At 36.8% G+C, this 14,060-nt stretch overlaps 1 protein-coding gene across 5 annotated transcripts in view; it reads left to right on the top strand.

The window, feature by feature from the left end:
* Window positions 1–13,545, top strand: part of MARCHF5 (membrane associated ring-CH-type finger 5) — a 50,156-nt gene extending 36,611 nt beyond the window's left edge. For all 5 annotated transcript variants that reach the window (XM_082339631.1, XM_082339635.1, XM_082339632.1 and 2 more), the window contains 4 exons: window positions 4,519–4,649; window positions 11,525–11,708; window positions 11,833–11,999; window positions 12,776–13,545. In XM_082339631.1, the coding sequence (XP_082195757.1) occupies window positions 4,519–4,649; window positions 11,525–11,708; window positions 11,833–11,999; window positions 12,776–12,892 (599 nt within the window). In that variant the 3' untranslated portion in view covers window positions 12,893–13,545. The remainder of the gene's footprint in view (window positions 1–4,518; window positions 4,650–11,524; window positions 11,709–11,832; window positions 12,000–12,775) is intronic.
* Window positions 13,546–14,060: the final 515 nt, after the last annotated feature.

Genomic DNA, 14,060 nt, shown 5'->3' on the forward strand with positions numbered 1-14,060 from the left:
TCATCTCAGGGACTTATACAAGGTTATCTTGTGAAGCATTAAATTATGTTTTGTGTTAGAAACTTTAGCACCCTGGCAGCATTTAGAAATTATTTTTCATGAATTGGTCAGAGGTGTTTTTGAGGGTACCTTTCTATCCCCAAGAAAGGTTCTGGGAATTCTGGGTATGATTGTATGCAGTGCCAGGAGATTTTGAACACTAAGTATTAGCTGCCCTTCAGTCATTAATTCTTAATTTCCAAAATGTACCTTTAACACCATGCATACAGAGACTTGAATTTAAATCACAACACAACAATCACAACAAATCTACTTTTGCAGTGTCTGCCAGATAAAACTGATTACTTCTTTTCAATAGACATGGACTTAGGAGTTTCCCTAATAGTTCTCAGCTCACTGTTTGATGTCATTCCAATCTGAAATGTGAAGATTTGAATTTACCCAAAACATTACGTGTAGTTATTTTCTTTACAAAAGTTTTATTGTGCAAAAGAATTCACAATAGATTTCCTTTTAATTGCAAGTTTCCCTAGTGCCCTTTAAATTATTGAATTTTCAAAACTTGTATTTATACAAAGCTTCTCCAATTGCCATTCATTGTGTAAATACAGTACTGTTGGAAACATAAGTGATGAAGCCCACTGAGGCATTAAAAATTCAATAATACCTTTTTAAAATACTAAATAAAACCTTTTTATGCCCTTGCATATTTAACTTGTGAAGTACGTTTATTCATACTTCTTCCTCCCCATCAGAATTGAGATTTTCAAGGGCTAGAGTCTTGCCTTTCCTCATTTCCCGTAACTGTTTGTACTTTAATCTGACAATAAGAAGAGGCTAATGACTGTTGCTGTTTTCCTTTTATGACCTCAAGTCATAGGATAGTACATGATAAGCTTCCTAATAAGAAAAATATGAAAAAAAAAAAAAAAAGAAAAATATGATTGAGGGACTGCATCCAGAGGATTTGAGTGATTGTTCTTATTCATCAAATAGCTTGCCTAGATAATCTTTAGCTCTCAGAAATACCTCCCCTGGGTGGCAGTTTATAATTCTAATGGTATGTTTACCACTAGGCATTTATCCTTCCTTTTAAATATTAAAGTAATCTTGGACTAGTCTATCTGGAAAAGACTTGAGAGGTTTAGGCAAAATAAACTTAAAACAAAAGCCTAGACAGAATTTTGCCAGAAAAACTGGAAATAGGGATTATGAAATGCAGCCAGTAACTTCATTTAATCCAGCACATCTGTTGCATATGACCCAAGGGATAAGTAAAAAATTTCCAGAAGGAAGTATGGGGATTTATTTGTTTGTTTTTGTTTGTACAGAAAGAATTCATACCCAGTGATTCAGAAGAAAATTGAAAATTGAGCTTATTCTGTTGGAACCTTCTGAGATCTTTAAAGGAAAGACAATTCAAACACCTATCTATTGTCCATGTTCATAATAGATAAAATTGGTAGTGACTGATCACTTTTTAGGAACTATGTTTTCATCTAAATGATCTGTTACTTTTTTTAGGAATTATATTGCTTTGCTCCATCAGTAGATCTTTCCAAGCACCCTTTTGAAAAGGTGGGGAATGGGGGGAGAAGGTCAGCTGGAAGCAGGTAAAATACCTTCTCTCCTAATACATTCTGATTCTGACTGGGTAGAAAATAGTCTCATAACTTGGGCTTCATACAGAATAATGAAAAAGGAAGACCTAGAGATTTTCATATCATAGTTTTTCATAAGTACCTCAGTAGAGAATTAAGCAAATTTTTGAGAATCAAAGGAATTGGGATTCGTCAATAAGCAAAATAAAAAGGTTACTTTCGCTTTGGAGCTCATATTCTAGTTCAGGAGCCAACAAACTTTATCTGCAAAAAAAAAAAAAAAAAAATATATATATATATATATATATATATATATATATATATATATATATATAGTAAATACAGTTGACCCTTGAACAGTGCGGGCTTGGACGGGGGAAGGGGTGCCAACCTTCTGTGCATTCAAAAACCCACATATAACTTATAGTCAGCCCTCCATATCCACAGCTCCTCTGTACCCTCCATATCTATGGATTCAACCAACAGAGGATTGTGCAGAACTGTAGTATTTACTATTGAAAAAAATCCTAGTGTAAGTGGATCCGTGTAGTTCAAACCCATGTTGTTCAGGGGTCAGCTAACTTTGCATGTGGCCATGTTTCTCGAAAATTTATTTATAATAACAGCGAGGTGGATTCGGCCCATGGGCCATAGTTTTTCAACCCCTATTCTAGTAGGTGGAAACAATAAGTAAATTAGAGTATGTTAGGTGGTAAGTGCTTTAGGAAAAAGAAAAATAGAGCAGAGTAATCAAATAGGGAGTATGATGAAGTAGAAGTTGGCAGGGTGGACCTCACTTTGGTCAAGAAAAAGAGGAGGAACCAGCAAAGGAGACTGAAAAGTTAGTGACTGGTGAGATGGAAAGAAAACCAAGAGATGGTGATGTCCTGGAGATGCATTGATTATTGGGAAGAAGAAGGGAACATCTATCAGATGTTGGTGGTAGCCCAAATAAGAGGAAGGCTGATATTAGACCATTGGATTTAGCTATGTGTGGGTTGTTAGTGACCTTGATGAGCAGTTTTGGTGGAGTGGATTCAAGAGAGAATTGAAGAGAGAGAGTGAAAACAGAAGAGTCTTTTGAGTGATTTTGTTGTAAAGGGAGCAAAGAAATGGAGCAGTGGGAAAAGAAGGATCAAGAGAAGGTGTTTCTCTTTTTTTTAAGATAGAATAAATAATGACATGTTTGATGAAAATAATCCAATAAAGGGTAGGGGGAAATGATGTAGGAGGGTAGAAGTGAATTGCTAGAGCTGTGTCTTTGAGTTGGCGAGGGGATGGGATCTGGTGTATAAGTGGGGATTGACTTCAGATAGGTGTGATTTTGGTAGGTGGAAACGTGCTGTAAAGAGTCTGTAGTTGTTGTTTTGTGATTTTAATTTTCTGATTCAAGAACTATCGATAGAAAATATGAAAGCTGAAGTTTTGAGGCTTTATATATACCTATTGGCTTTAACTTTTAGTACCAGCATTTCAGGGATCTTTGGTGACTTACTAAAATGCTTTTTATTGTGCCTTCTGAGAGGGTTATAAACTTAAACCTGCAAATTTGTGTATTTTAAGGATTAAACCCTACATTATGAGATTATATAATGATACATGTAATGTGTGGCACAGCACTTGCTATCATGTAGAATGTAGAGTCAGTATACATTGAACTAGGCTTACTTTATCTCTTTGGTCCCAAAAGATACCTTGTCATAGTTTTAAATGTTATATAAGTTAGATTTTGACAGTTGTAAGTTTATATGCTAAATTTAAATCATAGGTCCCTTTGACATCTCTCCTAATGTTCTTCCTTCTTCACAGTATGGTCTCTCTTTATACAGTGACTAGTAATATTACTGGCTCCAGCAATCAGGGGGAACTATTGCTGGATGGATAGATGGATGCTTGTTCTTTTAAATGATTTTATCATATATTGCTATTTGAATTTCTTTGTACAATGAAAATAAGTTGGTTTTGTATACAGCATCCTCCTATAGATTGTAAGCCCCCAGAGGTAGGTAATACCTCTTATACATTTCTAAGAAAATGTCCTAAGTAATAGTTTGTACGTAGAGGGCATTCAACAAATATGATGATTACTAAGTCAAGGTTGCATGTTCCTTTAGTTCAACTTAGATATTCAGTTCTTTAGGCCTTGCTCTAATTCAGGTCTAAGACTTTTCCACTATTCTGGAAAATTCTAGAGCTAAATTATACCGGGCTTAATTGCAATTATTATAATTCCTCCTAGTATAGTTATTCCAAATAACTACCAGAGGAGATAATAACCAAATTTCACTTTGTAAGCACATAATAATAATAGAAGCATAATTGGCATATACAGCTGTTGGAATGCCATAAAAACTGGCATGATCATTAAAAGTAGTTTGTTAGAGAATAGTGCTCAACTAAATATAGTATATTGGATATCAAAGTAAGATAGGTTGACTTTGTGTAACTACAAAAAAATAGCCTAGGTTACCTTCACACACTATCAAGGAAGTAATAAGTGAAGTCAAAGAAATGATAGTCTTACCAAGTACTATAGAATCTAATTGTGGCCAGGAACTGTTTGTGAAGAGCAAGTTGAAATGGCCATGTCATTCTGCAGTAGCCAGTGTCATTAAGAGAAGTAAGAGAACTATTTTCCTTTATAAGAAGTAGCTGTGTTTAAGGCTTTACTCTTAGGTTTACTGATAAAGATAAAAATTTGAAGAGGCTATTTCCTAGGAGTTAGGAAGTAAAACTCAGCTATTCATGGAAATGACTGAGAAATTCTAAATCTGTTCAAATCTAGGTTCCCATTACATTTATAAGTTATTTCTAAAGCATCAGGGCATCCAACTTCATAAAAATATTTTAGATCTGTGGTCTTTTTTTTTTTTTTTAATCTGTCTTGTGTTGAAACTTTGTTTTCTTTATATTATAGGTCCAGTTGTTTACGTCTTGGATCTTGCAGATAGACTGATCTCAAAAGCCTGTCCATTTGCTGCAGCAGGAATAATGGTTGGCTCTATCTATTGGACAGCTGTAACTTACGGAGCGGTGACAGTGATGCAGGTTCACTATTTTATTCTATTTGATGATGTTACTTTTGATATGAAGATCAAACAGATTAAATAGATTTTTGTTAGGAGTTTTTAAAATTATTATTTGAACAAGTAATAACATTCTCATGGCTTAAAAATAAGAAAATATATAAAAGCTCTCTAGGGGAAAGTCTTCTTACTCCTCTCCTTCATTTGCCCAGGTTCCCCTCTCCTCAGGTAGCCAGATATATTCTTACAGACTTTCTTTGTGCATATGCAAGATAAAATAAATATGTTCTCCCACACACATTATAGTTTTCCCCCCAAAAGGAAACGTATTAGAGCTGAACCCCCTTTTTCCAAAAACAATGAATTTTAGAGATCTTTTCACAAAGTATGGAGAAATCTGCATAGCATTCTTTGTATAGAATTTCAGCAGTTTACTAACCAGTCTCTTATTGATTAGACAGTTAGTTACTTCTAGTTTTTTGCTATTACGAAACAATGCTACAGTTAGTAACTGTTGATGAAAATTAGAATGACTTAAATTTCAAGATTTAGTCCCAGGCCCTTGACTCTTCTCTCTGTATACCTCTTCTTTGAAGATTTCCAGCCATCTTAACTGAGCGTTTTGTGTTCAGATCTATGTCTTTCACCCTAATCTTTTCCCAAAATCAGTCCTATAAGAACAGCATGGCCCTTCTCCTTAAATGACCTCTTATGACTTCACACTCAATATTATTGAAATCAAACTTGTCTTTTCCTCAATTTGAAACCTAAATTTATTCTCTGTTATAATTTCTCTGTATCTTTGATTCCTACAATTATTTTCTCATCTACTTGATATATAGCCTACATTCTTAGGATTACCTTTAACTCTTTCTACTTCATAGCGCTATATCCAGTCCACTGAGTCCAAGCAGTTTCCATCTAGATATGTCTTAACATCTGTGGCTTCCTTTCCACAATCTTTAATACCTGACTTATTGTCTTTCTCCCATCATACCTGGATGGCTAAAGGAGCCTCTTGATTGTTTTCTTTAACTTCATTCTTTTCTGTCGATCCATCCTTCCATATGAATCTTCCTAAAATAATACCTTTCAACGTTTTACTTCAAAGCTTAACGTCTCCTCTAACTTAAGTGATCATTTTTGAAAGCAGCACCTAGATTGGTTAAATGTTTCTTTTTTTTTTTTTTTTTTTAAAGAAATTCACGTTCTTTATTTATTTATTTATTTATGACTGTGTTGAGTCTTCGTTTCTGTGTGAGGGCTTTCTCTAGTTGCGGCAAGTGGGGACCACTCTTCATCGCGGTGCGCGGGCCTCTCACCATCGCGGCCTCTCTTGTTGCGGAGCACAGGCTCCAGACACGCAGGCTCAGTCACTGTGGCTCACGGGCCCAGTTGCTCCGTGGCATGTGGGATCTTCCCAGACCAGGGCTCGAACCCGTGTCCCCTGCATTGGCAGGCAGATTCTCAACCACTGCGCCACCAGGGAAGCCCCTTTTTTTCTTTTTTAATAAATTTATTTATTTTTATTTTTGGCTGCGTTGGGTCTTTGTTGCTGCATGCAGGCTTTCTCTAGTTGCACTGAGCAGGGGCTACTCTTCGTTGTGGTGCGCAGGCTTCTCATAGCAGTGGCTTCTCTTGTTGCTGAGCACGGGCTCTAGGCACGCAGGCTTCAGTAGTTGTGGCACATGGGCTTAGTTGCTCCGCGGCATGTGGGATACTCCCAGACCAGGGCTCAAACCCATGTCTCCTGCGTTGGCAGGCGGATTCTTAACCACTGCGCCACCAGGGAAGCCCGGTTAAATGTTTCATGACTAACTCAGTAATGGTTAACACACTTTGGTTTGTAGATGATATAACTTACTTTTCTTTAATATAAATTAAAGAGTACATGAAAGAAAAAGGGATCGAAGGGATTATATGTAATATTCTAGAAGTTGCACATAACCTATCTATGCAAGGTCCATAGTGAGCCGCCATTCTGGTTGCTCCATTAATAATCATGGTGAGACAGAATATTGCAATGCTTCTTTATAAAATGTTGATGACACCCCAGAAATCTGGATGTAGTCACTGGAATGAATCACAAATCATTTGGCATAGGATAGTGGATAAAGATTGAGAATCACTGACTTGAAAAAGATTCCATTTCCTTAACCTGGTTTGTTATGCAGTGTTCTCCACAATCTTAACTTCATTCTACTTTGAGGCCTATTGGGCTGTCTCCTCCAACCCATCCTTATGTTGTTTAGTTTTTTTACCTCTGTCCTTTGGCTTATGTCACCCACCCTGCCTAATACCTGTCCTTTCAGTCCTTTCTCTCCGAATTTAAACCCTCCTTCCAGGCTTAGTTCAGCCACTTTCCCTCCATGAAACTTATCAGGCAACTCCTGCCCAGTGTGATTTCTTCTTCCTCTGCATTCATGACATTTTTATTCCTCAAATGGCAGCCAATCCTATGTTGACCAAGTGCTATATCTTATATAGATTACCTAAATTATTTAACTTTTGCTGTATTCAGGCCTTACTCTTCCTATTAGCAGGTAATTTCCTTGAGAAAGTAGAGACTATCTTATACGTAGGTGTTCCCTGTATAGCATATACACAGACGTTAACTTTAGAAGGCTTTCATAAATAATGATTTTTTTAATATGACCAATTCTATCAGGTAGTAACAGGTTTGTTTAACTGATTATATGTTCTGTAATAATTTGTTAAGCTCCAGTAATGAGTATTAGTATATCATTAGATCAAGGAAGTTCAGGACCATTCACTAGGACTGACAAAGACCTGAAAACTTAAGAGATTATACATTGTTTAATGTACAAATACATTATACAAAAGTATATTTTTGCAGATGGGGAAACTAAGGCCCTCTGAGATTGAGTGATTTCTCTTTAAGACCTAATTGACCATAAAAAATGGGATGGCTCTTTTTGAAAAGATTTTAGGCTAGCACAGTCTTAAAAGAATTCTCGTAATTAATGAGACACTTCAACAACAGGAGCCAATTAAGGAAAGACTACCTTAACAGTATTTTAATTCAGTAAAAGTGAAAGATCATTTGAAGTTATGAAAAAAATAAGTCTTGAGCTGACCCTTGAAGAGGATAATTTGGATTGGTAGAGAGGAGGAAATGATATGAGCAAGGAGACAAAAATAAACATGTTAATGGTGACAGTAAAGAAGGTTAATGGTGACAGAAAAGAACTAAAACGATGGTAATGCATATATATATTATGTGTTACCATTTAGATATAACCTTCACATGTACTGTTTCACTTGAAAAGATTTTTTTTTTTAGCCCAGAAATGGGAGCGATTAGCTGTGACAGTAGATAGCTCCTGTTGTGTGATTTAAGAGTATTTGGAAGACTTTTATCTTTCTGAATATTTGATAGCAGTCGTGCCCCCTACTCCATCAGCAGAATTTAGGATTTTCTTTTTAACACTTAATTATTTTTTTTCCTTTTGTTCTCTGACTTCTCTGAAGTTCAGGTAAATCAGATTAAGGAATCAGATCACTGTTTTTTTCCCATTTATTTCTTCATGAACCAGTCTTAGGTTCAATCCCTGTTCGTTGTAAAGAACTTGAATGGCCCCTTTGATTTAAATTTGTTGAAAAGACAACGTGGTTAATTTTTTTTTCCCCTGGCACCTAGCTGAACACCTTTCAAGCACCGATGCATATAATTCTTGCAACAATCTTGTGACATAGATACTATCAATTATTCCTAGTTTACAGGTTCAGAGAGCTTACGTGTCCAGTACCAGTACCACCTTCCAGCAAGGAAGAAGCATTAGGACTCCTGTCCCTAATCTAGGGCTCCTGAAATGAAAGCTGGCCCCAGAGGCAGCTGGAGCATTGTATCCGGGAACAGTGGTACACTAACACCCGGCCCAGCTCTGCTTCTGCCTCTGCTGTAGAGCAGCCCCCACAAGCATTGTCCCTTCTTAATTGTGTTGCATTTAATTACCCTGAATTCTAAGGAAACCTTTTAGTTCATCGCTGTTCCATCCCCCCTTTTAAAAGTAGGGTTCTATAGGCAGTGCTTTAAAAGATCAAACCTTAATTAAAACTAACTCTTAGCTTTTTAGCATTGATGAACTGCAGGCCTAGCTGACTATGGAGATTTAGCTTTCAGCTCTTAAGCAGAAAAACAAACAAACCTTTCTCTAAACCTGCAATTCCATAGGCCTTGATTTTGTACATGGATAAAAAATTCTTAGAGAAGACATTCGACAGTTCCTGAATCTAACCTCAAAATTTAAGTCTTGAAAATTATCTCTTTCTCAGTCTTAGGGCATAACATCAGAATGTACATGATCCTACACAAGGTTTGCTGGTTTTATATTGACCAAAGTTAAATCAGCCCCATTGCTTAATTCAGCTTTAATTTATTACCCTTGAGTCTGACTGTAGCAGCACGTAGTATGACACTATAGGTGTTACACTGTCCTAGTTCCTTAACATTTATATTTGCACACTTGTTTGATTTGATTGCCTCTTACCTCCAAAAGACGTCTATTTAGCTCACCTTTTAATTCCCAGCACCTAGGCCTGTGTCTGGCACATAATCAGTATTCAGTTGAATGAATGCATGCAGGTATGCATGTAATGGTCAGCCTCAGCTTAAGCACAAAGCATGCCTCTTGATCACAGGTGGGGAAAATGGGCTTTTGCTCACTGTTTGCCCTAATTTCCTTTTTATTTCCTCATTCTTAGACACCTGGTTGGAAAGTTTTTACTGCTACCCATGAGGAATAAATTTTCCCTTACTATAGTCCATACCTGAATATTCACTTTGCTTTATATTTTTAAACCCTAAATTCTGAAAAGAAAACATAACCCAACAAAGGAATTTTTCAAATTTCTAAATTTGCTTGCTAACACTTTGGGCGTATTTAAATCACATTTAGTTATAACTTTAAAGTGATCATAATATTGAAAATAATAAAATGATATAAAAAATAGAGTGTCATGGGACAAGCATTATAGGTAAAGACAGTTTCTGGGCTAATCCACTTTTGCTGCCAATGTGGGATATGTGTTTATGAAATGTGGTGAACCAGACTATTTCACTTTAGGGCAGCTCAGAACAACCACCCTTCACATGCAAGATATGAGGTTGTTAATTTCTACCTGGAAACACAGAAGAATATCAGATACTGATACCATGGGTTTTGACCATTTGGAAGAGGCTAGTCCCCTGTTCCTTAATGTTACATCTTGGTTAGATAAATTAATCATGCACAAAAGTCTGGGCTATATCCTTAGCTGAAATTTTAAAAGCACCCATTTTGGTCCTCTCCACATACTTTTTCTTTTTTTTTTTGTTGGCCGCGCCACACAGCATGGCATGTGGGCTCTTAGTTCCCAGACCAGGGATTGAACCTGTGCCCCCTGCATTGGAAGTGCAGAGTTTAACCACTGGACAGCCAGGGAAGTCCCTCCACATAATTTTATAAACTATTTCTACCTGGATCAAGTCTGTTGTCTAGAATTTCAATTTGCCATGACCATTGTCAGCTTCCTTATTTCACATCTCCTTGAAGTCCACCTAAAAAACTCTGCTATAATAGCTGACATAAAGGGCATCTCATTTTTGAAAACAAATCCCATTTACTTTTTCATGAGTTTGCTTTCCTGAGTAGATATTGTCCCTGGAGCTTTTAGTCTTCCCTACCTTCTTTTCTCCCTTCCCTCCTTACCTTTCCTTCCTTTCTTTTCCCTCGTCCCTCTCAGAGATATAGACAAAGACAAAGATATAGATTGTCTATATCAACAATCCTTTCTTCATAGTTTAACCCTTAAGTGTGTACAGAAAAACTATAGAAACCTTTATAGTAGTCTCCTCATATCAAGCTGTGATACCTGGATGGGCTAAAACCCCAGGATTCTGAAATAGTCTCCCCTGTCATAACTGCCAAGAATAATCCCTCAGAGAAATATATTTAATTTGCGAGCATTTGAGACTTTTGGCTAAAGGGAGGTCATTTGAGACCTGTGAAAGAATTTTTAGGGAAATTTTCTAGTTAAAAGTAAGATGCTCACCAACTAAATGGCCATGTTGAGAGACATGTAAGACCGAGATTGATCAGCAAGTGAAAAGAATTTTGCCAGGAGGGGAAGTATGGAGATTCACACATGCGAATTAATCATGTCCTTCTTGCCCTCTCAGATCTAAACCAATTGAGAAATAACCCCAAGACCCAGATGAGAGGGGAAGGATTGTTTCAGCTTTATTACCCCATAGATAGGCACCCTTGGGTTCCTGGATTAGAACAAGTGACTGGAACCTGTAGCCAAAACTGGACCTCCTATTGCATTCCCTCAAATCTAGACCTTGGAATTGCATTTTAGGAGAGTTAGGTCTGTAGAGCAGGCATTTAGCCAGCCAGAGAAATCACACTCAATCCCAGACACCACTGAGCAGGGAGAAAGCCAAAGAGAAATGAGATTTCAGACCATCTCCTGAAGGCCGGTCCTGCCCCTTGGCTGGCTGTGCTTACCTCCTAGTAGGAAGAGCAGAAAAACAGTTGCTCTTCTGGAAGACACATGAGACCTAAAATTATAGCCCAGTCTAACCAAATTAAATAGAGGAATGGAAGCAAGAACCAGAAGTCCCCTCCCCTCTATTGAAATGTAATCAATGTGGGTTTTAAAGCTTTTATTCCAATGTAATATGAAACAGCTTGGGAGCTTTTCTTTTTCCCCTTGCATGAGAGACATTTCTTATAAATAAATCAGGATTGATAGCTTTCCAGCTTATTTTTAAAACTTTTTATTTCTGTATTCTTTTGAAATTAGCATTTCCTCTAAAATGAATTGCACTCAAGCATTGCAACCCTTCATTAGATGAGGAAATGATTGGAGCAAATGCTATCTGTTTCACAGGTTGTAGGCCATAAAGAAGGTCTGGATGTTATGGAGAGAGCTGATCCTTTATTCCTTTTAATTGGACTTCCTACTATTCCTGTCATGCTGATATTAGGCAAGATGATTCGCTGGGAGGACTATGTGCTTAGACTATGGCGCAAATACTCAAATAAACTACAGATTTTGAACAGTATATTTCCAGGTAAGGCCCTGAATTGTGCTGGTAATGAACATACCAAATTAATCTTGTGGACAAATCCTAACATGCGAAAATATTTTAGATACTCTGATTTATTAGCACTAATACCCTACATTTTTTTCTCTAGGGATTGGTTGCCCTGTTCCTCGAATTCCAGCTGAGGCTAATCCTTTAGCAGATCATGTCTCTGCGACCCGAATTTTGTGTGGAGCCCTTGTTTTTCCTACTATTGCGACAATAGTTGGTAAACTAATGTTCAGTAGTGTTAACTCTAATTTACAAAGGACAATCTTGGTAAGGTGGCTTTAATATTACTTTTTTCAAGTGACTATGCAAAAGAGAAAGAACTGTATATTTGTTTTTAAAAAAAAAAAGAAGAATGGGACTATATAAATATTTATACTATGGCTCCTGTGCCTTAAGTCTCTATTTGATCCCCACTGTCATCCAATAGCAATAAAAAGAGGAGGATCCACTGCAGTAGTTCTGGTCTTCGGGAACTATGCTGTGGGAGTTCTCTCCTGGGATGTGCGTGAATCATTACTCCCAAAAGATAGTGTTGAAAAGTTTCTGCTCTAGGGTCAGATTGCCGAGTTCAAATCCTGTCACAGACATTGCCTTGCTGAGAAACCTAAATAAAATTTCTTGATTTCTCTGTGCTTGTAGAATGGAGATAGTAATGGTAGCTACCTCAGGATTATTGTGAGGGTTAAATGAGATAATTCATTTGAAGTGCTAACACATAGTAAGCCCTTATGTTGTTTGATGTCATTATTATTGTTCCCACTTCTCCCCTCTGGTAGCAGCCTGCATATAATGCCTGGGCATTCTCTCTACTATATGAGAATGGATTTAGACCTAAGTGGAAGGAAGATCACTCAGAGAGGATAAAGGCTTTCTGACCTCTAATGTCTATTCCTATCTTACCCCCTAGTAAAAAAAAGAGAACTATTTCATTTGCAGTCATCTGAATTAGCAACAATGCCTGTGTCTTTTGTGATTTAAGTAAAATGATTTTTATTATGTTCCTCTAAATCTGCATTATAAAAAGCTAATTTTTTTTTTTTTAGGGTGGAATTGCTTTTGTTGCCATTAAAGGAGCATTCAAGGTTTACTTCAAACAGCAGCAATATTTACGTCAGGCACACCGCAAAATTCTAAATTATCCAGAGCAAGAAGAAGCATAAAACTGACTTCTCGTTGTTCTGCAGTCCTCTCATTCTTATGAGTCTGTTGTGTTGTTTTGATTCCATCATTAATGCACAGTAGTGGAGACTTGCGATAAGCTGCTGCTCTCATATTTTTAAGAAGTAAAATAAAGCACTTAGGGAAGGGGAAACCCTCTCAGTAATCACGGAACCTAAGGATGTGATTTGTTTTCATTCTTTTGTATGTACTTCTTTTATGGCAGTCATCTGAACCATTATTTTAGCATGGTGAACCTGAGTTTTGTTCATATTTTCTTCAGACAGAAATGTAAAGATCAAACTGTGCAAATATTTAAAAATGCACATGCTGTTTTATTCAAAGGCCTCTTTTGTACATGTTCATGTTCAGTGTTTTCTTAGAATCAGCAACTCAATGAAGGTACTATGAGGATTTTTCTCACTGGCATAATTTGATTACAAGCTAAACAGGAGTATATGTTAATATGAGGAAATGTAAATTAGTTATACATAATTAACAAACCAAAAATGTATGTAAACATTCAAATGATTATCTGAACAAATGCAATTTTGTTTTCTTTTTCTTAACCCATGTGATGTCCTCCAAAATGTGTAGGGTAAAATTTCACAGGGCTTCCAGATCACTTTTTCACTATTAAATTTTATTTATATAATGTTGACATCTCATAGTTCATATTGTAATTTTGACTCATGCAGTCTTAATTACTGTGTGTGTATGTGTGTATGTGTGTGTGTGTGTGTGTGAGTGAGAGAGAGACAGAGACAGAGACAGAGACAGAGACAGAGACAGCGACATCAGGTCCTTCCATCACCGGAGTAAGGTTTTTAAATTCGTGTTTCTAGAAATTAGTTTATAGTAGTTTGAGCACAGAGAACGATTTGCAAAAAATCAATAAAGTTATTTTCCTCTCCTTTCTCATCGATTCAGTTATTCAGGTGATTGTTGATCACCTCCTACTTCCCCAGGCACTATGCAAAGTGCTGTGGGGATACAGTGGTGAACAAGACAAACTTGGTTCCTGCTTTTATATAGTTTACAATCTAGTTTCAACAGGTAGAAAACCAGCAGTGAGTAAACCAAGGTGAGGCCTTGAGCTCTTTGTTTTTATACCAGTCAGTGAGGAAATAATTATGAAAACAAGTCTTGAGTAAATATTAAGGTCATTGT

Source organism: Balaenoptera borealis (genome assembly GCF_965194805.1).
Source record: "Balaenoptera borealis genome assembly, chromosome: 10".
NCBI classification, from domain to species: Eukaryota; Metazoa; Chordata; class Mammalia; order Artiodactyla; family Balaenopteridae; genus Balaenoptera; species Balaenoptera borealis.